The 27,736-nt window shown below is 43.4% G+C and overlaps 1 protein-coding gene across 1 annotated transcript; it reads left to right on the top strand.

The window, feature by feature from the left end:
• Positions 1-4,479: 4,479 nt before the first annotated feature.
• Positions 4,480-4,884, top strand: LOC137644192 (serine/arginine repetitive matrix protein 5-like). Its single transcript, XM_068377193.1, has one exon. The coding sequence runs from the start codon at positions 4,480-4,482 to the stop codon at positions 4,882-4,884; it is 405 nt and encodes a 134-aa protein (XP_068233294.1).
• Positions 4,885-27,736: the final 22,852 nt, after the last annotated feature.

Raw genomic sequence — 27,736 nt, 5'->3', positions numbered from 1 at the left:
TGGTGAACGGGTGTCGCCAGGGTGTGTAATACCCCACACTCCCCAGGAAGGTGATGATATGGCTTCTAACTTAGGGTAGGTGGGGAATGATAGGTTACCTAGTGCTCTTGTGTTTTTTTTTTTTTACCATCCATCCTCTAACTTAATACATTAGTGAAAGGGGGTTTGCAGGGGTCATAGCCTTTACTCCTAAGTAGGTAAGGATACGGCCTCTAAGTTGAGTTAGGTGGGGAATGTTAGGTTAGTTGGTGCTCTTTTGGTTTTTTCCTTTTAAAATGTGGTTTGTATTCATAGTTTTAGAATTATGATACTTTAATTTCACGCCATTGGGATTGTTTGGGTGGGGAAGAACTCGTAAGGAATAAGATGGAGAGCTTACAAAATTAACCACGCACACCTAAACTAACCTAGGGCGCAAGACTCTCATACTTCCTTGGGTGATGTGTGACACCCTCGTCCTTTCCCTATCCTCTCCTAAAACACCACTAGACTTTGGAGGGAAACTCAGAACAAGTATAATAAGGGAACCTGTCTAATCTAGTCGTACCACCACCCAGACTAACCTAAGGGCAGAGTCCTCATGACCTCCCCCCCTCCCCACCACCAACCTAGCCTCACCTAAAACGCTGCAAACTTCCTGAGAAAGAAAAAAGCTCCATATTTGGTTAGCCACCTCAGCTACATACTGTATATGGAATCAAAAGTTGTAGATGTGGAAGATTAAGAAGTTATCATCTCTGGATCATTTCCAGTCGTTTCCATCCTTCAGACACTGTTTCCTTAAGTAAGCAAAATGATCCTTTGCAAAACTTTCCTTTACATTTACAGTTTGGTAAATCTTAGAAGTATATATCACTGGATATAAGAAAATAATCTCTTACATGGAAGTATCACGTGAAAAGCTATATAAAATGTACAGTTGGATATAGTCATAATACGAGAGATTGAACGAGGTGGAATTGAATGGGCTTGATAAGTTTTTACCCCAAATTTTTTCAATGTTGGTAGAGATGTTTCCTTTACAGTAGTGTTTACTTGTAATGAGTCCTTTATCTCGCTTTCTTATGCATACACAAGCAGTTGTAATAACAGATTATCGGCTGAGAGGTAACATCATTATGACGTTACGGTGGCGTAATGGGTTTCATAAACAATTACGAACGACGTCAGTCGAAAACCAAGTTTCACTAGGATTTCACCACAGTAATAAATTTACTTGTCCACTGGTATTCCTGTTTGACTGAATACATCAAGTAAGGAATGAACAACCGGCATTTTGTCTCACTATAGCTATTTCAGAGGGGCACGGTGGCTGGGCCTTCTGGCATTAATTTTGACAAAGACTGATTTCCTACGGATTGTTTGCAGCTCAATGTGGGTTATGGCAAATTTTTTCATTATTTGTATAGTGATAGTATAAGTAGTGATTGAATTTCCTTAAAGATATAATTTAGTTCTTAAGCAAAAGTGGGGTAGAGATATTTGTAGGATTGATTAAATAGGTGTGATCACCCCATAGTGACGCAAGGACATTGACATAAGCGATGTCATTTTAGAGTTTCCTTGTCTAAAGGAATTTGTTTTGAAAAACCTCATCATTGTTTTGAAGTTAATTTGAAGTTCTAAGTTATAGTGTAGTCCTAAGTTTTCTTTTAACTTGGCTGAAGGGGAATTGCAGTTTTCTCAAGCGACCATATGTGACTGGGCTTCATTTTGCCAAGAGGTCGCAATAAGTTGATTATTAAGAAATATTGGTAAGATCGGGGATGTCGGTCAAACTGAGATCGACGAATTTAAGTTTGGAAAGAGAAAATATAAATAGGGTAAATAAGGGATAGTGGGGTGTTTGGTGATATATGCCATGAAACAAGACAATGTTTTTGACTGCTACTTAAGGTTAAGTCAACAGAAACATTACCGTCTATTATACAGGAATGTATTGAGCCTGGTGTGACAGTATTAAGCGACTGCTGTACAGATTATGTTTGCTTGGAGGAGTTAGAATACCAGCAATTGAAAGTGAACCACTTCCCAATTTTTTTGCAGATCCTGTGAGCCTTGCACACACAAATTCCATAGAAATAAGGTGGAAGGATGTGAAGAGCTTGGTCCCAAAGTATGGACGACAGAAACACAAGTAGGTGGGATCCTTATCTGCAACGCAACGTATTTCAAGCTATTATATAAGGACTACAGAATAAGCCTGCATTATTTTCTACTAGAAGCTACATTACTATATCCTCAACTCCATAATATTGTGGTAAGTAGGCATATGCTTTTTCATAACTTATATAGTGGTGAACGGGTGTCGCCAAGGTGCGTAATACCCCACACTCCCCAGGAAGGTGATGATATGGCTTCTAACTTAGGGTAGGTGGGGAATGTTAGGTTACCTAGTACTCTTTGTTTTTTTTACCATCCATCCTCTAACTTAATATATTAGTGAAAGGGGGTTTGAGGGGTCATAGCCCTTAATCCTAAGTAGGTAAGAATACAGCCTCTAAGTTGAGCTAGGTGGGGAATGTTAGGTTAGTTGGTGCTCTTGTGTTTTTTTCCTTTGAAAATGTGATTTGTATTCATAGTTTTAAAATTTGGATACTTTAATTTCATGCCATTTACATAATTGTTCCGTAACCGAAATACAAACCACGCTATTTACATTGGGTTTACCTTTCGGCATAGCTGAAATTGACGAGTCAATAGATTTTAATGAGGGTTAATTACCCCCGCGCTAGTTAGCGGGGGTAGGGGAAGGGGTAGCTTGCTACCCCTCCCCCCCCCCCCCCTCACTGGTGATTTGCTTCACTTCACGTTTGGCTCGGACAATGAACAGACATCTCTGTCTATTGTCCTCGTTTTTTGACAGCCTTAATCTCTTTTTGCTTTTTCTCAGACTTTGTGTGTTTGAAGTTGGCCTCGCCCTTTGCAGTTCATCATGCGCAAGTGCCCTGGGATTGCCGGCCGCCCTTGCGGTACCTTCATGTCTGCGGTGTATACTGATCCTCACACCCTTTGCCAGCAGTGTCGAGGCTGACGGTGTGATAGTGAAAATACATGTAGTGAGTGTAGGGAGTGGTCTGCCTCCCAGTGGGAGAGGTTTGCTTGCCGGCGTAAGAAGTAGTCCGAGAGAGACCGTTCTCCTTCGAGGGTTGCCTTGAAGGAGGAAGGCTCTCGGGAATCTTCTTCTGCCGCCCAAACTTCCTCCGAAGCTCCCCCTCGTCCGGCTCCTGTTGAGAGGCCGCCGAGTGGAAGCGCAGGCCCTAGTTCTGTTTCCCAACCTCGGGGTGCGGGAGAGGGCGTCGCCTCCCATAGCGGGGCGGTTCCCCCTCCTCCTCCAGGGGAGGATTTTGATAATGTTAACTCCATGTATAATGATGATCTTTTTCAGCTTGGGGGTTCCTTGGGACTTAAGGGCCTGCCCTCCAAGGAAGCCCTGTTTGACCTTATTCAGTTGGGGGCCGCTGTCAAGCAGTCGCCGGTGATAGCAGAGGTAGATCCTCTGTCTATCGCCAACGTCGTGGTGTCAGAGGCTTCCGACGAGTCTGGTCAAACCTCTGCTGCGCCTGATGGTGATGACGTTACTGAAGGCTCTCCTCCCCCTTCTGTACATCCTTCGGAGGGGGAAGCGGGTGCTACAGGCTCTCCTGCGGCTAAATCTCCCCCTCGGGGGAGCACTCTAAATGAGACTCCTCTTCGGAGGACTGATGATCCTGACGACCTCCCTCGTGGCCGCCTTCGCCGTAAGGCTCATCGTCCGCTTCACCGCAAGGGCCTCCCGTCTCCCTATAAGGGTGTCAAGAGGCACCTTTTCGAGTCTTCTCCTCCGTCTTCCGATGGGGACACTCTTCACCAGAAGCAGTCTGTAGCAGCAGTGTCCTTAGACCTCTCCGGGGATCGTTCTCGTTCTCCTATGCCTTCCAGACCTTTGACTTCCTGTGCAGACGGCCAGCAGCCTGATCTCGTCAGCCGACGGGCACCGGTCCCTTCGGGGCAAAGGGATGTCGCCCACGGTGTGGGCACTTCCCTTGCGCATCAGTGTTCCCCTGCGTGCCCTTCTGCGCGTTCACGCCTAGTTACATACCAATGCTCTCCTGCTCGTCAGCGCTCTCCTCCTCGCCAGCGCTCTTCTGATGATCAACGTCCTACTGCTCGCCAGCGCTCTCCCAAGGATAACAAACATCCTTCTGTTCCTGCAGCACGCCAAAGGTCTCCTGAGCGCACTAGATCTCCTGCTCGTCAACGCGCACCTGCTCTTCCAGTTCCTGGAACGCGCCCTGTGCGCCTACGCTCGCCCATGCACCCTAGAACTCCGGTTCAGGACTCGCGATCCTGCTCGTCAGCTTTCTCCTGCGCAGCAACGCGCGCGGTCTCGTGCGCGTACATCTAGAGTTCCCACACGCCCACACGCCTCCTCTTCCTGAGCCCACTCGCGAGCATTCGCCTTTGCACGTCGCGCCCACAGTTCCTGCGCAGCCTTCTATGCGCCATCTCCCTGCTCGCCAGCGTTCTCCAGCGCGACAGCGATCTCCGACTCGTCAACGTTCTCGTTCTCGTCAGCGATCTCCTGCGCGTCAACAATCTCCAGCACGTCAGCGTTCTCCTGAGCGCCAGCGATCTGCAGATCCTCCGCGTGATCCATCGCCTGCGCACAAGCGCTCTCCTACGCGTCAGCGCCCAGCAGATCCGGAGAAACATAGGTCCCCTGTGATCAACTCGCCCACGCGTGGCCGCTCGACTGCGCGTTCTACGCGCTATAGCTCACCAACGCACGATCGCTCGCCTGCACGCCAGCGTTCGCTAACGCTCCATCGATCACCGACTCGCCATCGCTCGCCCATGCGTCACAGGCCACCAGGACACTATTGGTCCCCTGGACTTCAGTGATCTCCTGAGCGCCCTCGTTCGCCCACGCGCCAACGCGTTCACTCACTCGCTCGCCCACGCGCCCGCGCGTTCACTCGCCCACGCGCCCGCGCGTTCACTCGCCCACGCGCCCGCGCGTTCACTCGCCAACGCGCCCGCGCGTTCACTCGCCCACACGCTCACTCGCCTATGCGCCCGCTCGCCCACGTGCTCACTCGCCCACGCGCCCACTCGCCTACGCACCCGCTCGCCCACGCGCTCGCTCGCCCACGCGCTCGCTCGCCCACGCGCTCACTCGCCTACGCGCCCGCTCGCCCACACGCTCACTCGCCTGCGCGCCCGTCCGCCCGCTCGCGATCGCTCCCGCGCTCGTTTGTCTCCGCACGATGGCGCGCCCGCGGTCCAACAGCCCCTCGCGATCACTCCTGCGCTCGTTTGTCTCCGTGTAATGGCGCGCCCGCGCTTCAACAACCCCTCGCGATCACTCCTGCGCTCGTTTGTCTCTGTGTAATGGCGCGCCCGCGCTCCAACAGTCCCTCGCGCGCGACTCTTTCATGCCGCCCTCGCGCGAGTGTCAGCACGACCCCCGTTCGCGTCGGGTTCCGTAGCTCGCGGCAGCAGGAGGGACGCGTGTCGCCAAGTCGAAGTCGGGATCGCCTCCTCCTAAGCGCAGGTCACTTTTGCAGGACAAGGAAGGACCATCGGAGAGGTCTAGGCAACTTTCTTCCCCTTCTTTTTTACAGGCAGGTCCAGTGGTTTCCACTCCGAAGGATCGCCCGATCCCCTTCCCTCCAGCAGGAATTTCGGACTCTGTGTCCGTGTCTCGGCAGTCCTGGTTTGGTCCTTTGATGCGGGCGTTAGTGAAGGCTATGAAGCCGGCACTCCCCGATCCGGGACACAAACCAGCGACGGCCTCACCCCTGCTGAAGAGAAGGAGAGGAGTGGACTTCGTGGTGACTTCTCCCAGGGAGAAGTTGGTTCCTAAGAGGTCCGTCAGGAAGGCCCTGTCCCCTTCGCAGTTGTTTTCTCCTTCTCCCGTAGACGAGGCTTTTCCGTGCTTGGGAGAGTCTAGTGAGGCAGCGGTCTCCCCCTCGGCACCTAGGGGGGAGTCACCTCCTCGTGGAGGAGAATCGTCTCGCGAGGAGGGTGCCTACCAGACCACCTTGCTGGAGTCTTGTATCCCGCCCAGGAGGGAACCCAAGGACTCCAAGACATTGCCGAAGTCTTCTGCACGTATTCGTCAGGAACCAGCTAGACCCCGGGAGAACGTCCACGTGTCTCCCCAGGAAGAGCTTCCAGGGACAGGACACTTAGCTGCCAGTCTGCAGGGAGGGGAGCAGCAAGAGTCTAAGCATGCCTTCTGGCAGGTCCTTGGCCTGGTGAGACAGCTCAACGGGTTCATGGACCTTGTGATCGCCCCCCCGTGAAGGCAAGGACACGGTCCTGGATCAGGTTTATGGGACTCGGAAGCCCAAAAAGGCCAGCGCGGCTCTGCCCTGGTCCCAGGGACTGAAGAGTGCCAGAGCCAGGCCTAATGCTCAGCTTGCAGTACTCGCTACCTCCAGTCGTTCCTCTGCCGGGAACAAACTCCTCCCACCTCCTCATCTCCAGCAGAGAAAGTATTTTGAGATCATGGGGGAGTCTAGCCTCGCTCTTCCCCTCCACCATTCGGTAGAAGAGCTGACTAGGGGAGTTCCTCTTGAGAAGCTCTCCGCCCGGCAGGTGACGTTCTCGGCGTCGGAGATTCTAAGCCACGAGAAGGTCGCGAAGTGTGCCATGCAGACCACTTCGTGGCTGGATGTCTGGCTAGGGTCTCTGGGCATCCTATTGCGCTCTGAGGATCTGTCTAAGGAGAGCCGTGGACGTCAACAGGCTCAGACACTCCTCCCTCCTCGGGGGGAATTTGTTTGAGCCCCAGGACATGAAACGTACAGCTGAGAGGTGGAGGAAGTAGAGTCAGGTCTCCCTCCTCCAAAGGGCCCTTGCATCTGGGCCCTACAAGCCTCCAGCTCCACAGCAACAGCAGCAGCAGCCTCGTAAGACACCGAAGCAGGCACCAGCAGCTAAGAAAGTGGTGTCTAAGCCCCAGCCCTTTCCTGCCAAGGACAAGAGGGGCGGTAAGTCCTCCAGGGGAGGCAAGACTCCTAGAGGGAGCGGCCGTGGCCGCAAGCGCTTTTAGTGGCAGTCCCCCCGCGTGTCCACCTGTGGGGGATGCCTTCAAAGTTGCGTGCACAGGTGGCAGCAACACGGGGCCGATGCTTGGACGGTCTCCGTGATTGGCCAAGGATATCGCATCCCATTCACGACATCTCAACCTCCCCTGACAGCTAATCCAGTGTCGTTGAGCTCCTATGCCATGGGATCGGTAAAGGGGATAGCCCTTTGGGCAGAAGTCAAGACCATGTTCAAGAAGGATGCTCTCCAGGAGGTCGTCGACGACTTCCCAGGCTTCTTCAGTCGACTCTTTCTTGTAAATAAGGTGTCTGGAGGCTGGAGATCTGTCATCGACCTCTCAGCTCTGAACAAGTTTGTCAAGCAAACTCCATTCAGCATGGAGATAGCGGACACGGTCAGACTTCTGGTGAGACCACAAGACTTCATGTGCACACTGGATCTGAAGGACGCGTACTTCCAGATCCCAATCCATCCGTCTTCCAGGAAGTACTTGAGATTCTGCCTAGACAGCAAGACCTACCAGTTCAAGGTGCTGTGCTTTGGTCTCTCCACAGCACCTCAGGTGTTCACCAGAGTGTTTACCTTTATTTCGTCTTAGGCGCACAGGAACGGCATCTGTCTCCTCCGTTATCTGGATCACTGGCTGATCCTAGCAGACTCAGAGTCGACCCTTCTTCGACACCGAGACAGGCTTCTGGGACTTTGCCAGGATCTGGGGATCGTGGTAAACCTCGAGAAGTCCTCTCTGCAGCCGTCCCAACGACTGGTTTATCTAGGCATGTTGTTAGACACCAATCTCCATAAAGCCTTTCCATCAGACGACAGGATAGCAAGGCTGAGGAGGGTGGCTGAACCCTTCCTCAGGCGAGAAGAGCTTCCTGCCCAATCGTGGTTGCATCTCTTAGGTCACCTGTCCTCCCTGGCCCGTCTGGGCTTCTGGGACTTTGCCAGGATCTGGGGATCGTGGTAAATCTCAAGAAGTCCTCTCTGCAGCCGTCCCAACGACTGGTTTATCTAGGCATGTTGTTAGACACCAATCTCCATAAAGCCTTTCCATCAGACGACAGGATAGCAAGGCTGAGGAGGGTGGCTGAACCCTTCCTCAGGCGAGAAGAGCTTCCTGCCCAATCGTGGTTGCATCTCTTAGGTCACCTGTCCTCCCTGGCCCGTCTGGTTCCAAACGGCCGTCTCAGGATGAGATCCCTGCAGTGGCGGCTCAAGTTCCGGTCCCTCTTAATGAGAGAATGCCTTGATGAAGTCATTGAGCTTCAGCACGTCATTTCATTCCCGTGCTGAAACTTGGTGACGGGGAAGAGGGCTCTCGTACTTGGGGAAATTGCTCCCCCAGTTCGAATCTAAATTTATCTCTTTCACCTTTTTCTTTTTCTCAATATTACTTCGACCTTATCCTCATTTCATAAACTTTCGTCTTGCTTTCCAAACTCTATGAGAAAAATTTCCCTCATTATATATGTCTATATATTATGTACATATATATTTATTATTTTTTTTTTCTTTTTTATCCTATGGCTTGGATGTTTCTACATCCATTGTATCCCCGGCGGATGTATATAGATCTGCTGACTGGTTTGAGAAAGATATCAATTTAAATATGCTCCCACAAAGAAAGCCAAAACCACCGATGTGGCTTGTTGCTGAACCCAAAGGGAGTAATGGGAATTATTTTGAAATTAGCAAACTTATTCAGAAAAAGGTAGGAACCATTGCACCAGGTGATATATCTCGCTTTGGGAAAAATACCTTCTTAATCTATGCAAAATCATCCACGTAATCAGTTATACTGTCTAACCTTTAGACAAGCAGTGATGAGGATATGTTAGATATCAAACTCCACCTAAACTTTAGTTACGGAAGGGGAGTAGTCTTCAATAAAGATCTTTATGAGTTTACAGAAGAGGAAATACTAGCCATGTGCCCATTAACAGTGTGGAAAGTGCACAAGATTCCTGGGACGTCAATGATTATCCTTACTTTCCAGGATGCTGATGTGCCTTTCCACATTGATATTGAAAATGAAAGAATAAAAGTTCGACCTTTCAAACAAAACCCTTACAATGTTTCAAGTGTTTCAAATTTGGACATCCTTCTAAAGTTTTGTAAAAATTAAAAAATGTGTAGCATCTGTTCTAAACCTTATCATGGAGAGTGTACACTTGAGCCCAGCTGTTTGAACTGCAATTCAAACCATAAATCCACTGACAGGAGCTGCGAGATTTATAAGTTTGAAGAAGCAGCCCTCAACAAATCCATTGTAGAACACATAAGTGTAGGACATGCCAAAAGACTACTGAAAAAAACCAAACAGCTATGCAAAGGCACTGAAATCAAGAGAAAATATACCACAGGAGACATCGAACCCACATAGTGCTGCCAGTAACTCCAAGAAAAGAAATACATCACCTAATGATAGTAAAGTTTTGCATGACAAGGTAAGCATATTGCCTTCCAAGGCTTTGCCACTGTGTATCAAAACTCCGGCACTGCCCACTTCTATACAAACTTCATCCCCCATTACCAGCAATAGTACTAACCTCTCTCAGGCCATGTCCTTGCCTGATTTGAGGGAAGTTCCACCCGAAACAAAGTTACCAGGTGCACCTGTGGTAGGGAAGGTGCAAAAACCTGGTAGATCCTCACCACCGATAAATAGGAAAAGAGAGAGACCTCCATCTCTCTCTCCACCCTCCATTAGAAACGTTAAGGTTATGACATCAAATAAATTTGATGTTTTGTCTGTTGATGTTTCTAATGAACCAGAAGATAAACTGAATAAATCAGAAATTCAAGTTGAGGTCCACCATCCACCTCAACAAATAGATAAAAAGGATACAAAGAAAAACACAAACTTAAAACCCAACATAACAAGACCACCTCTGAAGAAACCTACTGGTAATAATGTTAGATTAAAAACTGCTAATGGGAAGATCTCATCCAAGATGTCTTCCATAAATAATGCATAGTTTTCTCCTCCATTTTGCAAAGGAACTGTCAGGGGTTTGAGGGCGAAATATGAAGAACTTAAGCTCCTAATTCATGAACATTCCCCCATAATTGTATGTCTACAGGAAAGTATGCTTGATTCTAACACTCCTAGTCCTCGAGAGTATGTTAGCTATAGAACGCCATATAATCAACAAGCAGGGAACCATGGTGGAAGTCTCATGTACATTTGTCGAGATGTTCCCCCAAATACCTATGTCTATACGTACAACCCAGCAGGCAGTGGCTGTACAAATTGATATAGGGAGAAAATATACAATATGCTCTCTGTACTTACCTCCAAATGATAATATTTTATATGATGATTTAGCAGAGGTCATTCAACAACTCCCTCAACCTTTTCTCTTACTGGGAGATATGAATGGTAGACATCCTTTATGGGGTGATGTTTTGGCCAACACAAGGGGCAATATTATCTCATCAATTGTGGAGAATGAGGATGTGGGACTCCTTAATACAGGAGAGCCCACGCACTTCCATGTTTAGACAGGTACTTTGTCATGCATTGACCTTTCAATTGCAAGCTCTGACTGCCTTCTTGATTTTGATTGGAGGACATTAGATGATTGGCATACTAGTGATCATGCACCAATCATTATAGATACCAACAAGGGTCCGCCTTTGCAAAGATCGCCACATTGGAATCTAGACAAGACTGATTGGGTTAAATTTTCTGAGCTAAGTGAAATCGAAGGGAGAGCAGAACAATTTGAAAGTATTGATGATGCCATAGACCTACTGAATGAAACTCTTCATACAGCAGGAATCAATTCGATTCCCAAAACCACAGGACTATTCAAAAGACAACCAGTCCCGTGGTGGTCCTCAGAATTAACAGACTTGCACAGAACCACCAGAAAATCCCTGACTAGACTGCGTAGATGCCGTACTGATGAAAATTTGATATCATACAAAAAATGTGAGCACAGTTCCGTCGTGCCATGAAAGAAGCTAGAAGCCAATTTTGGGTGGCTTTTGTTTCCTCCATTAACAGTAGAACACCACCATCTTCTGTATGGAGGAAAATATAAAAAAATTGCAGGCAAATTTACCCCGAACCCACCACCAATGTTGAAAGTGAATGGTCAGTTTGTGACTGAAGGAAATTAAGTTAGCAATGCCCTGGCTGACCATTTTTCAAATGTATCTTGCAAGAGTGTAGCAGCTCCTGGTCACCAGTACAGGAGCATTGAAGAAAAGAAAATTTTAGATTTTGCAACAGGAAGAGAAGAATCGTATAATTCTCCTTTTACTGAAAGAGAACTTGATTCCGCACTCGCTACTTGCAACGATACAGCTCCTGAACCCGATGGAATTCCATATGGAATGGTTAAACATGTACATTTTAATACAAAGTTATTTATTTTAAGTATTATTAATAGAATATGGCATGATCATAGTTACCCAAGTGTTTGGGAACTAGCCATTATTTTAGCCTTTTTAAAACTAGGTAAGGACAAGTTTTTAGCAGCAAGTTATCGACCTATTGCATTGACTTCGTGTTTATGTAAAATCATGGAGAAGATGGTTAATGTAGGGTTGATGTGGTACCTTGAAAAGAAGGGTATTTTATCACCGATTCAATGTGGATTCAGAAAAATGCACTCACCAACTGATGTGTTAATAAGACTTGAATCCTCTATTTGTGAAGCCTTTGCTTCCAAACAGCACCGTGTTACAGTATTTTTTGACCTTGAAAAGGTATATGTTACCACATGGAGATATGGTATACTTAAAACCATTCATGAAATCGGATTGAGAGGAGAGCTGCCACTATTTATTCAGGCATTTCTTTCACTTAGAGCTTTTCAAGTGAGAGTTGGGGAAGCTCTATCAGAGAGTAAGTGCCAGGAAGGAGGAGTTCCTCAGGTTAGTGTGCTGAGTGTAACCCTTTTTGCACTGGTGATTAATGGGATATTCTCAGCAATTCCCCAGGATGTTCTCTCAACATTAATTGTGGATGATCTCTCCATTTCATTTGCTGGAGCTAGAATGGCAATGGTTGAGAGAAAAATCCAACTCTCTATTGATAAAATTATCCAGTGGGCTGACATAAATGGATTTAAGTTCTCGACAAGTAAAACTACCATTGTCCATTTTTGTCCTATCTGGGGAGTACATCCAGACCTGGATATATACATTAAAGGTCAACGGATACCATGTGCAAGTGAAGCTAAATTTTTAGGTTTGATATTTGATTGTAGGCTTACATGGGTTTCTCACTTAAAAGCGTTAAAAGCTAAATGTGTTGAGGCTCTGAATATCTTAAAAGTATTGTCCCATACATCATGGGGGGCAGACCGCAATACTATTTTAAAATTATACAAACCCTTGATTTTTTCCAAAATTAGTTATGGATGTGAAATATATTCTTGAGCTACCCCAAGCCGGTTAAAAATATTAGACTCAATACATCATGTAGGTATTAGATTGTCTACAGGAGCTTTTAAAACCTCGCCTATCCCAAGTTTCCTTGTTGATGCTGGAGAGTTACCTCTAGACCTTTACCGAATGTCTTCCATTATTCGGTATTGGTTTAGATTGCAAAGACTCCCTAACACTCTAGCCTTTCAGACTGCAAGCCTTGTAAGACACGCATCATACTTTGAGTTGCACCCAAAATCTCCTCAACCTTATGGCTTTCGGGTGAAACGATTATTAAATAGTCTGGATATAATTAGAAATAAGGTACTTCCATTCAAGGTATCATCAACGCCTCCATGGAAGTTACCAGAGATATCTTTTTATAAGTATTTTATTGGAGATAAGAAGTAATGACAGACCAAGAAGCCAGGTCTCTTTTTAATGAACATGTTAAAGAACATAGAGGATAAACTTTTATCTATACTGATGGCTCCAAATATGATGCTGGCGTTGGATTTGGAGTACATAGTAATGGTTTTAATTGTAGAGGTGCACTTCCTCTGACCGCTTCCATATTTACTGCCGAACTGTATGGCATATTAACCTCTATTGAGAAAATAGCGTTGGAGAAGGAGGGTAATTTTACAATTTTTAGTGATGCAAGGAAACCCCTTCAAGCTATAGAAGTTTTTAATTCTAATAACCCTCTAGTTTTAAAGATTTTAGAATGGCTTTTTATTATTGGACGGAGAGGTATAACAGTTCAATTTTGTTGGGTTCCAGCACATGTAGGTGTGTCTGGTAATGAGAAGGCAGATTCACTGGCTAAGAAGGCTGCATCCGAGTTGCTGCCAAGAAGGTATCCCATTCCCTGTAATGATTTCTTACCTGACATCAAGAAATTGGTTTGCAATAAATGACAACAGCACTGGGATAGTCAAGATGGGAATAAAATGCAAGTAGTAACAAATGTCATATCTCCATGGAGGTATAATATGATGCCCCGAAAATAGGAGACGTCTCTTTGTCGTCTCCGTATTGGTCACACTCGGTTGACACGAGTTTCTGCTGAAGGGCCAACACCAACCGTATTGTGACGACTGTTTAGTACCTCTAACAGTGAGGCATTTGTTGACCGAGTGCCCCAATTATAAAAACTTAAGGAATAGATATTTGTTTGAGGCTCGAGGTGAGGGTGGCAGTTTCATCCTTGCAAAGATTCTTGGATATGTAGTGTCCTACTATGCAAGTGGCATTTTTAGATTTATTTCAGAAGCAGGTCTTCTGAAAACTATTTAACTTTTATGATTTTAATTGAATACTCCTTTATTTTTTATTTTATTTTATTTTTCATTTTTGTATATATAAATTAAATGTTACCGGCATCAATGACCTTAGATGTCAGGATGCCTGAAAACATTAAATCAATCTATCAATTAAGTCCCGGGGAAATCAAGGATCCGATTCCCCGGACTTCCTGGTCCCGATAGGACCTTCGGAACAGGCAGACCTGCGGTGGTGGCTGGTCGACGAGAACCTGCGAAAGGGAGTGGATCTTCTCGTCCTCCCCTTGGAATTGACACTGTTTTCGGACGCGTCAAAAGAAGGGTGGGGGGGCGCACATTCTGAACCAGAGGACCTCAGGCCTTTGGTCAGAATCAGAAAAGTACCTGCACATCAACCTGCTAGAAATGAAGGCCGTTTTCCTGGCTCTTCAACAGTTCCAATGGACCCTGGTGGGTCACTCTGTGGTGGTGATGAGCGACAACACCACGGTAGTGGCTTATATCAACAAGCAGGGAGGTACTTTTTTGCAGCAGCTATCCCATCTTGCAGTAGAGATTCTGAGGTGGACCGAAGTCCACTCGATAACACTATCAGCTCGCTTCATTCCTGGCAAGAGGAATGTGCTCGCTGACAGTCTGAGCAGGGCTTCGCAGATAGTGAGTACCGAGTGATCTTTAGATCCTCAGATAGCCAACAAAGTCCTGACTTTGTAGGGTTCCCCGACCGTGGATCTGTTCACGACAGCTTTGAATTTCAAACTGCCCCTGTACTGCTCCGCAGTCCCGGACCCCAAGGCTCTCTGGCAAGATGCTTTCCAACAACGGTGGGACAACATCGACGTGTACGCCTTCCCACCATTCTGTCCGATGAGAAGGGTACTCAACAGGACCAGACTATCGGTCAACTTGTCGATGACTCTGATAGCTCCGCTGTGGCATCACGCGGAATGATTCCCGGACCTTCGGCAGCTCCTGACGGAGCTCCCGAGAGAACTTCCCCCACGACACGAGCTACTCAGACAACCACATTGCAACATCTTCCACAGAGCCGTAGCATCGCTTCGGCTTCACGCCTGGAGACTGTCCAGCGTCTCCTCACGGAGAGAGGCTTTTCGCAACAGGTTGCAGAGAGGATGTCTCGGCACCTGCGAAAGTCCTCAGAGGGAGTCTACCAGGCGAAGTGGAGAGTCTTCTGTGGTTGGTGTCGTGGGAGGGGTATCTCTCCACTCGATGCCACTATTCCAGCAATAGCGGAGTTTCTCATCTATTTGCGGGAGGAAATGCGCCTTTCGGTCTGCGGTGTCAGCCTTAAGCTTGGCTTTTAGGCTGAAAGGAGTGGACATTTCTTCCTCGCTGGAACTCTCTTTACTCATATGTAGCTATGAGCTTACCTGCCCTCAGTCGGAAGTGAGACCTCCTCCTTGGAACGTGGTTCAGGTCCTCAGGGCTCTTAAGAGACCTCCCTTCGAACCATTACGCCAGGCGTCTGATCACCACCTGTCTTGGAAGATGGCTTTCCTGCTCGCTTTGGCCTCTGCTAAGCGAGTTAGTGAACTTCATGGTCTCTCGTACGACGTCGCCCATTCAAGGGGATGGGGGGAGGTAACGTTCAGGTTCGTCCCTGAGTTTGTTGCCAAGACTCAGAACCCTGGAGTGCCGGACCCACGGTTCGACTCTTTCAGGATCGCGAGTCTCCGTTCTGTAACAAGCAACCCAGACCAGCTGCTACTATGTCCAGTGATGAGTCTGAGGTGTTACTTGAAGAGAACAGCTGCAGTTCATCCTCAGGTGCAACCATTGTTTGTTAGCACAGGCAGGACAAAGAGGAGGGTCACCAAGAACACCATCTCGGCATGGATTCGAAGGGTTATCCATCACGCCTTGAATCCAGACCCTCCTCCGTCACGTCGCCCTAGCGCACACGACGTCAGGGGCATCGCTACGTACCTGGCCTTCAAGAGAAACTTCTCTGTGACGCAGGTACTTCAAGCTGGGGTCTGGAAGCGTCAGACGACCTTCAGAGCCCACTACCTGCAGGACGTGACCCACAGGAGCCTCGATACTTTTTCTATCGGCCCTGTGGTGGCTGCACAACAGCTGGTCTAACCTCAGGCTCCTTTATGGACAAGTAGCAATAGGTCGAGGGCGTTATTACCCAGTTTTAGTCTGCGTGAATGAAAGAGTATGTCTGACCCTTACTTCTTTCTTCATCCTCCCCTCTCTTGGGGAAGCAGCATCCTGGTCTTCGCATAGCTGACCTCAACTTTTGCAGGTAAACCATGCTTCCTTGTGTTCCTAGTATTAAGCTTAATACTGTCGCGTCCCCCATACCCTGACGAGGTGGTATTGGGAACGTTCTATCCTGGATTCCTATCTAAAGGTCTCAAGGTCAACTTCATAGGACGAGTCACGCTCTTTCTTCCACATACAACTTATGTAGGCCACGCATGTGAGGTGCAGAGACTCCCTCTCTCGAGTGATGCTCACTTGGAGTTGGAGTCCCCAGGTAAAGCCAAAGTCAGTAAGGCTGGGGACTTTCCACCCTTCCTAAGGGGTAAGTCACCCAATGTAAATAGCGTGGTTTGTATTTCGTTTATGGAACAAATGACAAATTCGGAGATAATTTGTATTTTTCCTAACCATACAAACCTTAGCTATTTACACATATTTGTCAGCCAGCCCTGTCCCCCAAGTCAAGTCCTACCTCTAAGTGAAGTGAAGCAAATCACCGGTGTGTGCGGGGGGAGGTAGCAAGCTACCCCTTTCCCTACCCCGCTAACTAGCGCGGGGGTAGTTAACCCTTGTTAAAATCTATTGGCTCGTCAATTTCAGCTACGCCGAAAGGTAAACCCAATGTAAATAGCTAAGGTTTGTATGGTTAGGAAAAATACAAATTATCTCCGAATTTGTCATATCAAATATTTTCTAGCTGGTTATTTCGTGTTTATAATGCATTTCTGATGAATATTATTGCTACTAAATTCCCAACTGGAGACTCACAAGCTTTTAGTGTGGGAAAGGGGGTTAAGATACCTTTGCCTGAAGATAATAACGTCAGATTCACTGAAAATACACCATAAAATGAAGGATTGTTAACGTTTTTCTATAGAAAATAGTGATGCGGCTTTCCTCTTTAGAATTACCTATTGTTTCTCCCTTTGATTCAGCTATCAAAAGTAGTCCAAATGCAAAAAAAAATTTTAATAGAGCCCTCATCCCTGCTGTCTCTTTGTATTTTTCCTCCACTACCATGGTAGATGGCAAAAGGCCAGATTCTAGTCCTGGAGTGATTTAGAGATTTTTCTCAAATTCTTGATATACCTACTACTGCCATCTCTTGGATCTACACTAGCTAGGTTTTCATGTTCTGGTGGTATTTTGTTTAGGGATTTCCTCAGTTTTCACCCCACCCCATTGGAGGTTGCTCGAGATTTGGTTGTCCCTTGGATGGGTATTGATGGAAGCAGACGATCCCAAGTTAGTGTTCATTCCTGCATATCCTTGCACTCGGCGAACTGAAGGGGCAACCTTGGTTCTGCTGTCAGGGAAAACCCCAGCCATGGGCCAGCACTTAACTGTCTTTCAGAGCTTCAGGCCATCCTTGGAGCCACCTTGAACAGATCTAGTTGGTTTGGCCATGGATCGAGTTGACAATCAGATTTATGGATCTGAGATCTTCAATGGCCTCCTCCTGGGGTGTTTCTTGGGTTGACAAGTAGTCAGGAGCAGTGACATACATCATGAAGTCAATTTGGTAATCCAACCTTTAGTCTTTGGAGAAGTGTAAGAATCTCGTGGTGTCAGGTAACATGGTAGTGTCCTCCCTGGCACAACAGTCGGCATATATCAGTGGTCTGAGTTTTTAGGATAAAGGATTTCTTGGTTTCTGGTTTATCAAGACAAGTTAACTTTGAGGTAGCTCAGTCTCTTCAAAACACTTCGGTACTGGCGGGAACATAACCTCCCCCAAGGTGTCGAGTATATGTAGCAGTGAGATGGAGAACTGCTTAATAGTTTTCCTTGATCCAATGCACTGTTAACTTATAGGCCCTTGTCCCTTGTAAGATAATGGCAGTCAAACCCTTTGGTTCTTCTAGGTCGGCAGGGTCACATACAAGGAGGGCACCAGTGCTTGTTCCTAGACCTTGATTGGCACTGTCCACAACCACTTACCAGAAAGAGCCTGTGAATGCACAGCCTTTTGGTTCCTTAAAGAAGGACATCGATGGGAAGAAGGGGAAGGAGAGGGAAATGCTGATGCTGACGTTCCCCACTCTTCTGCTGGTGAGAGTAGGGAGATGCTTGATGTTTCTCACACCATTGGCATCCTGGCAGAGACAATTAGCAGAACTGGGTTTAGTGAGTGTCTGTCAGGACGGTTACTTACTACCTTTTCAGGAGTCTCCCACACCCCATTCTTACATACTGAGAGAGTTTTCATCTAATCCTCCAACATTGCCAAAATCCCTGCCGTTTCGAACCAAGGTGGAAGGGATGTTGGAGAAGAAAAAGTTCAAAGTCACTCAAAACAAGTCTCCTGGCTTCTACTGTCTGCTCTACCTAGGAGAATAGTTAACTTGGGGTTGGAGATGGTCATAGACCTCTCTCCTAGGATCAGGTTTGCTTGACAAACAATATTCAGAAGGGAAATAGTAGTCTGTGGTGTGTTCATCAGAGAGGGGGGACTTACGCTTTCGGTGTACTTTTAGATAAGCGCATCAGTCCTCTCGAAAGTACTTCCAGTTCTCCCTCTGTGCTTTGGACTTCGTATGATTCGCCAGCTTTTTACTCTAGTATTCACCTTGGTAGAAGCTGGGGCCCACTCACAAGGGATATGTCTGCTGATGTTTCTTGACATTTGGCTGATCCTGACATTCTCAGTGTACCAGTTGATACAGAATTGAGACCAAATTCTTGCATTTTGTCATGTTCTGGGGATTATGATAAATAGGGAGAAATTGAATCTCATACCCAAGCATGTGACATGCTGGTAGGCACGGCAGCAGCGAGAGTATTTCCATCAGAATGATCAGATGCTCATATAAACAAGCTCAAGAAGGTTGTATAATTTTTTCTGTTTATGATAGAAGTACCAGCTCGGTGCTGAAAGAGTTTTCTAGGCCACCTTTCCTCACTGGAAAAGCTATTTTGCCCCGGGTAACCCACTTGAGATCTCTTCTGTAGTATTTAAAGGATCATGGCCAGCTGCCAGGGATCCTCCGTTCTGTCCTGTTCCGGTAGGACAGGAAGCTCTGGCTGATCTTACCTGGTGCCTGTGCAAAGAAAATCTTACCAGGAGACTCGCACTAGGCTCTGTGTCTAAATACAACTGATCTCTGATGCATCGAGATCGGGAAGGAGCATACACCTGAAAATTCTGATTATTTTCGGTGTTTAGTTACAAGACATGCATCTGCATATCAACATCCTCGAAATGCAAGCAGCCTTCAGCATTACAAGCATTAAAAGAATGTTTGAGGATTCATTCGGTAGTGTTGATTAGAGAGAACACCACCTTAGTGGTTTATTTCAATAAGCAAGGGGCTGCTGTCTGGTGCCCTCTTCAAGCTGATGAAATAGATGTACGTTTCAGCTACATTCCCTATCTTAGAGTTGTCAGCTACATAAAATTTGGGCAAGAGGAATGTTGTAGAGACGGGTAATAGGCTCAGAATGGTCCTTGCAATCTTGCATAGTAGAGTAGCTTCTTGCCTTGTGAGGTTCCCATATATTTCTCCTCTGTTCTAGATCCATTGGCCAAGTTCGAAGATGCCTTCCAATACCCACGGGATCCCATGGACGCCAATGCCCTTCTAACTTTGTCCGATCCCACCGTTAATCAACCGTGTGGTGATTATGCCGTGACTCTAGGGAACTACCCCAATGATACATGCCTCCTGTCAGCTGTACCTTCAAAAGTACCAGCGGTCTGTGAAGTTATTGGAACTACAGGGTTGGAGGCTATCCAGCGTCTCTTCCAAGGGCAAAGCTTCTCACAAAGCACTGCGCAATAGATGTCTGGGTAACTGCGACAATCCTTGGCAGCTGTCTACCAGGGAAAGTGAGCCATCTTCTGTGACTGGCATCGTAGAAGGTATTCTATCAGAGGATGTCATCCATATTTCTCTGGAGTAATATGCATTGACCCTTTCCCAGCAAATGGGCACGTCGTACTCCACAAACCACATAGCACGGTAGTTGAAAGTAAATGACCAAAAATGGTGGTGTTACTGTGTTACGAAACTAAAGTGATAAGTTAAATATATGTCTGGATAAATTTTTCAATTGATGTGGTACTTGGCATGTCACGTTTGATATAGTTAGGTTCTACACCGTGAAACCTCCCTAAGGATCAAGTGGCTTCTATCACTTGTTGTATTATCCAGTCACTATTTGAGGGCTATCCTAAAATGGAGATGGGCTAGTCTTTATACCGATCACCACCTCTCCTCTGTAAAGCATAGAGCTTTTAAGAGAAGCTTGTGGCCATCATAAATACTCTATCTTAACTTTAGGAATTACTAAACCGAATTTATTTGATTTTAAAACATCAGGATTTAAGATTTACTAAAATTCATTTTAATTTAAAACAAAAATCAGGATTTAGGAGTCGCTAAACGGAATTTTTCTAATTTTAAAGCTTCTGGATTCACTAACCGGAATTTCTTTTTCAAAACCTCAGGATTTAGGAGTTACTAAACGGAATATCCTTCTAATTTTAAAACAGGCATTTGACACAAGAACTTTCAAGACAAGCTGGTTGGGGCCATGATTAACTCTCTTTTGTATGTTAGGTTAAAGAAATAAGCCTTTGTAATTAAAGTTTTATATTCTGCAAAAAAAAATAAGATAACCTTAGTTCATTAGAACAGTTTACAGAAATGTATGAAAAAATTTGGTTTCCAAGCTTCGGAAAGAGTAATTTGTTTGAGAAATATGATTTTATGCCCTTTGTTACTATAACTGGGCAATCAAAATAACTAGAAGCCGTTCTCATAACTTTAGGATAAATATTCAGTGGTGAACAATTGTCTGAATCGGTTAGATACATTCTTAGATATTTAAAAATTAGATTGTCGTACATCAAAGTAATTTAGTCAAGGGAATTTATTATTATTTACAGATTTCGTCCCATACCAGAATTTATTATTATTTACAGATTTCGTCCCATACCAGAATTTATTATTATTTACAGATTTCGTCCCATACCAGCCTTAAATGGCCTCTTGAAAATTATATTTTCTTTTCAGTTATTTGGCATTAGGCCATTTATGCTAAGTTATGAACGAAGACACTAGTAATTCATTAGTCAAAACTGCCCTTTTACATTTGTATATCATATCTTGAATTTTCAGTTACATGTAATAGTTTTTATTATCAAAAGGAGATTTACCAGCCAAGTAGGTATATAGTTATATTTATTTTACTGCGTATACAATCACTTACTAGTGTCAATATAATATAAATATATATTATGAACAATTTTGTTAAATATTCATCGGCATGCCAGTAGTAGTTCTCGACACTATCCTATGTTATTACATATAACTGCGGCAGTTCTCTATTCAGGATCTTTTCACACCTAGCATTGTCCACATTCACTACTGTGGCAACTTGACGATATATCACTGCTGTATCAAATTTAATCTTCGCTTTACATCTGCTTCAATCTGTGAAAATTTCAAATGGGGTCAAGGAAATGGAATTTAGAAGGTAGGTTATATCCAATGTGTAATTATCCACACAAACATTTGAATGGTATGGCACTTAGCCCATAATACAGCCCTTTCATATAAGAGTTTAATAAGCAGCTATGTTAGAAAATCAATGGAAACTCAAATGTTTACGTTATGAACAATTTCATGATAAACAAAAGCAACTCAAGTCAGTTATAGCAGCAATTAAATTCTTCCAGGCTGACGGCCTACCTTTCGATGTACGCCTTCTCCTATAGAAGTTCTCCTGTAGTGACGTTTGAAGAGATTCAGACCCAGTCTCGGCGATGTGTATGCGATGACACTGTAGTTCAAAAGTATGCAGTCAGTATGTATTAAACAAAGTTTCCTTAGTAGCTGGAGAAATCGAAGCTGGTACAACCTTTCAAAATGACAAACTAATTACCATTCCAGCTAGGGATCTTGCTATTGTTGAATTGGCCAATGCTAGTTTATAGGGACACGTTTCACCTAAAGTTATTTTCAAAGTCGTGAGGAGCAAATCTCTACTTTCATTACTCAACTTTCGAGGGTCTTCCTCCTTATGGTGGGTGTTGCAACCGCATATTCAGACCATTGAGGTCCGAATACGATAGAATAGGAAGTGATGTAAACAACTTTAAAATAGTCTTGCTTCAATAAAATCTTCCCTGCATTGTACTTTCGATGATTTTCTATACACTGTAGATGCCCTGCCCTGGGCATGGTAGTCACGAAGCTCTGGCTGGTGGCAGACTGGCAGGTCCTGAAGATTAATAACTACTAACCTGGAATAGTGTTGTGTACTCCTACATTACACCTTCCTTACCATCTTCGCTAAATTTAGAGAAGATAACGAGTGCTTCCTTAACGAGGGGTAGTTTTACTGATAAGGTCAGTTTAGGTCAAATGATATGTCATTCGAATGCATTCAGTTTAATGAATAATGCTTACAGATTCCTATAAACATATTTCGCTGTTGCTTTGGAGTTTTACTGATTGCTATAAATTTTGATGAAATGTTTTCCGTAAAAACGAGGACTGTTGCTGAACTTTGAGAACAGTTTATCAGTTGTTACGATTGTCGTATCGTTTGTCCCATTTGCCTTAAAGTTACGGAAGATGTTGGTTTTGCTAAATGTCTATAAAATAATACTTCACTGTTTCATTTAGTTATCAATGTTCAATAGTTTCTAATTTCATGCAGTTATGATGATATTTCAACAAGTTTTGGACTAAGTTTATTGATTTTCAGATCTTACAGAATGAATTGCAAAAATGTGTAGTTTTTTTCATTACTCTCAGTGTGTGAGATACCTCTCTCTATCTCCTCGTTTGTTCCTGTAGCCTGAGTTAGTCCATATAAATAGGATATTGATATATATCCATGGATGGTCTCATGAGATAACTAGAGAAATCAATCTCTCTCTCTCTTTCTCTCTTTCTCTCTTTTCTCTCTCTCTCTCTCTCTCTCTCTCTCTCTCCTCTCTCTCTCTCTCTCTCTCTCTCTCTCTCCTCATCCTAATTAGGAGATAGTCAAAATTATTTAGGACAACCCAATAAATTTGTCGTAGAAATCGAGTAACTTTAAGAAAAATACCATTTTAAACCGTAAGTGGTTGCATAGATGAGATCATGGAATGCTTTCAAGATAGTGGAGAAGATTTTCTTTATATTTGTTTTCAACATTATCGTTACAGGATTTTCTAAATAACTATCCTGACTAAAAAGTGACTTTATGGCAGTGTAATACATAAAATTGTTAGCTTCATGGCAGTGTAATACATAAAATCGTTAGCTTTATGGCAGTGTAATACATAAAATCGTTAGCTTTATGGCAGTGTAATACATGAAATTGTTAGCTTATGGCAGTGAAATACATAAAACTGTTAGCTTTATGGCAGTGTAATACATAAAGCAGCTAGCTTTATGGTAGTGTAATATATAGATCTGTTAGCTTTATGGCAGTGTAATACATAAAAGTTCGCTTCATGGCAGTGTAATGCATAAAACTGTTAGCTTTATGGCAGTGTAATACATAAAACTATAAGCTTTATGCCAGTGTATTACATAAAACAGCTAGCAAGTTATAACAAAGGGATTCTGGAGATAATAATGGACTGAATGGTCTTGCTAAGGGCCAATAGTTTGATTAGTTTTTGTATATCTATTTTTTTGACAACAAGGATATTTGTTTTTAGAAGTAAATCTCCCATTCTTCAATTACAGTTTTTATTTTAAAACTTTCTTTTTCTTAGGCCAATTTCATATTTTTAGAAACTAACTTGTGTTACCCCGTTTGATATGTACGTAGTCGGAATTAGGAAAATAGTCTTGTAGTTTAGAGTAGATTTTATTTTTAACATTCTCATTAAAGTTTTTTTTTTAAATATCTAATCCTGATCAGAAATGTCTAGTAGTGCAGTAAATTTTTCCTCAATTCCAGGAACTGAAGTAGCAGCCTTTCTAGGAATACTAAGTAGGATTAACGAGGTTGTTTACCCTACAATCAAAGGACTACACGACTATTCACATGAAGGTACAGAAACCTAAAACTTTAGTTTACATATATAAAAAGTTAATTATAGAACTGCAAAAGGTTTGGGTGATGGCCTCTTTGTAGTAGTGTAGGAGCTTTATTCTTTTATATTTCGAGTTCATTTTCCTTTCAACAAATTTATTTTTGCATTATTTACTTTAAATTTTAATTTAGATTTTTTATTTTTTATGAACGTGCAATTTTGTAAAGTTAAAGCCAAGATAAGATAATGTTAATCTGTGCCCTTAGCCAAGCCAAAGCTAAAAAAAATACATATATATATATATATATCATTATTTGATTTGTGTAAAGTCTTTAATGGCTTAAAATTTGTGCTTATGACTTATCATGTCTCCAGTTACCCCATTAAAGGACCTTGCAGTTACCTACAGTTTGCTTAACTGATATTGCCCGTAGTTTGGTAATTTTTAGTCTGAGACATCTTTATCCTTTCATTTATTCCATTGACCAGAGAAACTCGATCTAAAACTGAAACAATCTCTCTCTCTCTCTCTCTCTCTCTCTCTCTCTCTCTCTCTCTCTCTCTCTCCTCTCTCTCTCTCTCTCTCTCTCTCTCGCACGATGAATTTACCACCTGGAGCATATTTTGGTTGAACTCTCTCTCTCTCTCTCTCTCTCTCTCTCTCTCTCTCTCTCTCTCCCTCTCTCTCTCTCTCTCAGACAGGATGAAATTACCACCTGGAGCATATTTGGCAGAACTAATACCTCTCTCTCTCTCTCTCAGAGCTCGCATCGTCTCTCTCTCTCTCTCTCTCTCGCCTCTCTCCTCTCTCTCTCTCTCTCTCTCAGGCACGAGGAATTTACAATCTGGAGCATAGTTTGGTTGAACTCTCTCTCTCTCTCTCTCTCTCTCTCTTCTCTCTCTCTCTCATCCTCTCCTCTCTCTCTCTCTCTCTCTCAGGCACGATGAATTTACAATCTGGAGCATATTTTGGTTGAAACTCTCTCTCTCTCTCTCTCTCTCTCTCTCTGACACCGATAATTTACCATATGGAGCATATTTTGGTTTTAACTGATTCTCTCTCTCTCTCTCTCTCTCTCTCTCTCTCTCTCTCTCTCTCTCTCATCTCTCTCTCTCTCTCTCACTCTCTCTCTCTCTCTCTCTCAGGCACGATGAATTTACCACCTGGAGCATATTTTGGTTTAACTGATTCTCTCTCTCTCTCTCTCTCTCTCTCTCCTCTCCTCTCTCTCTCTCTCTCTCTCTCTCTCTCTCTCTCTCTCTCTCTCTCTCTCTCTCTCACAAGGAATTTACCATCTGGAACTTCTCTTGGTTGAACTGATACCCTATGTATAAGCAGAGATTTACTTCTGAGAACACTTTTTATCTTACTTCTTCACTACAGGTACTGAAAACTCATTTTCGAGCATATCATTCAATTACAGCTTTACATTTTATGTGTATTTTCCAGGACTTTATCAGGCTGCCCTAAACTTCCAAAAGTTCCATTTGAAGGAGAATTTGAATTAGAAAATAGCAGACTGATGCATCTCCAGAGGAGTAAGTTTTTGTATTTCAGTATGGAATATTACAGTACATATTTATCAGGTAAGTCACCACATCAGAGTTTTATCATTCATTACTTTTCGAATGTAGCAAATTGAAGTTCATCCCGTCTTTAGGTACTGTCATCAGTGCATTTCAAGCGGTGCACTGTAGGTGTTGATTAAGGGCCTTTGCCACACTCCTTCGGGCTCCTACTATAGCTGCTCTTGCCTTATGTCCTTCTAGCTTTACCTGCATCCCGACTATCTTCCTTCTTGCTCTCCAGCCTCTTCTAATTTATCCTATAGTTGCAGTAGTAGGCTGAATGACCTCCTACACACCAGCGCTGGGCATTTACTCCAAATCCATAACTTCACTTCAATTCAATACAGTAAATGAAACTTTATGATAGATGAAGTTTTTATTTTGTAATGGAATATTCTCTTTATAAAACTTGGTTTAAGAATCTAATATCGTTCTTTGAGGCCTTGATTCACTTGGGTTCTTTTCGTAATTTGATCAGTCACTGAACTTATGCTTGCTTTTCCTGAATAAGTCTCTTTATACAAAATAAGAATTCAATTTTATTAAAATAAAGTAACAGAAGTTAGACAGCAACTGTATGTGCGAACCATACTGTAGGAATTCAAATGTATAGCAAGTTTATTTGTGCAAGTTTTGTAAAGTTATAACTATTTTTCATGAGGTTATGGTCTCTAGTTCGGCTTTGATTGAATGCTCAATCTCGTACTTACTGTCTATTCTATTGAAAGAAGTCTGCAGTGTTGTAACATGATTGGTTGTGTATTTTGATAACTGCCTTTTTATATATTCACAGACTTGTTTGAGCATTTTGATAAATGCATTTTTACATAGTCACAGATTTGGTTGAGTATTTTGATAACTGCCTTTTTATATATTCACAGACTTGGTTGAGTATTTTGATACATGCATTTTTATATACTCACAGACTTGGTTGAGTATTTTGATAAATGCATTTTTGTATATTCACAGACTTGGTTGAGTATTTTGATACATGCATTTTTATATACTCACAGACTTGGTTGAGTATTTTGATAAATGCATTTTTGTATAGTCACAGACTTGGTTGAGTATTTTGATACATGCATTTTTATATAGTTACAGACTTGTTTGAGTATTTTGATAAATGCATTTTTGTATAGTCACAGACTTGGTTGAGTATTTTGATAAATGAATTATTAAATATTCACAGACTTGGTTACATATTTTGATAAATGCATTTTTATATACTCACAGGCTTCCACATTTTCATCTATTTCCTAAATGTTATATTACTTTTTTATCTGTATTGAATCTTGTATCTCTATTTATAGTATCGCCTTTGACATTAACAACAACGAAGTTCTCGCCCCATCAAATTCTGAGGGGCTCTTGTTCTTCTATATTAGGTTTTTAATTTCTCCTTTTTACCTGGGGTGGTCTCTATTCGATATTGAGTATAGTTTCATAATAGCTCTTTAGACTGTTTGATTTATTGAATTTGGGTCATATGTCAGAGCAGTGGGGCATTGCCAAGGTAGAAAAGAAGTTGGAGACTCAGGTGGGTTAAAAAAAAACATCTTCAAAGATCAATTACGCTAATGTCATTGCTCCCAATACGTTACGGGGTCCATAACAAGACTGTTTTTTACAAGATAAAAGTCCATATCAGAGTTTTTTTTTTTTTCTCTTTTTTTTTTTAGGAGTTTCTGCAGAAATTTTAAAGAGATATTTTGTTGAAGCATTTTGTCATTCTTTTGTCGAGTACCAATTAATTTTATTTCTAATCCTATGGTAGTGTGCTTGCCATACTTGTTTTCAGTCTTATTAAGCCAGTTTTTACCAAATGGGGAGTGTTAGGTCTTACGCCACATTTTTATAAATAGATATAAAGGTATAGAATCTGATATATACAGTAGATATAAAGGTATAGAATGATATAATCTGATAATTCTGGATGATTCTCTCATAATTCTGTTTTCCACTGGTCATTTTCCTCACTCTAACTTAGAATAATGCTGGGTTTTCTCCAAGCTGAACTTGGTTGGTACCAGAGAACTCTAATCACCGGGTTATATAGCACAAATAGATATAAATTCATTCTGACATTTTTTTTACTATTTCCTATAAATCTCAATTAAGTGATTAGAAAAGGGTTTAACTGACAACTGTATTCAATTTTACCCAGTTGTATTTAAAATTTTAACCAATCGCTAGGCTTTTAAATGTCAATTAGTAATAGGGTTTAATGGAGTTTGTGATTAAT

The sequence above is a fragment of the Palaemon carinicauda genome, chromosome 7 (assembly GCF_036898095.1).
Source record: "Palaemon carinicauda isolate YSFRI2023 chromosome 7, ASM3689809v2, whole genome shotgun sequence".
Classification (NCBI taxonomy): domain Eukaryota; kingdom Metazoa; phylum Arthropoda; class Malacostraca; order Decapoda; family Palaemonidae; genus Palaemon; species Palaemon carinicauda.
Note: the sequence above shows the minus strand (reverse complement) of the source record. Positions and strands in the feature narration are given on the sequence as shown.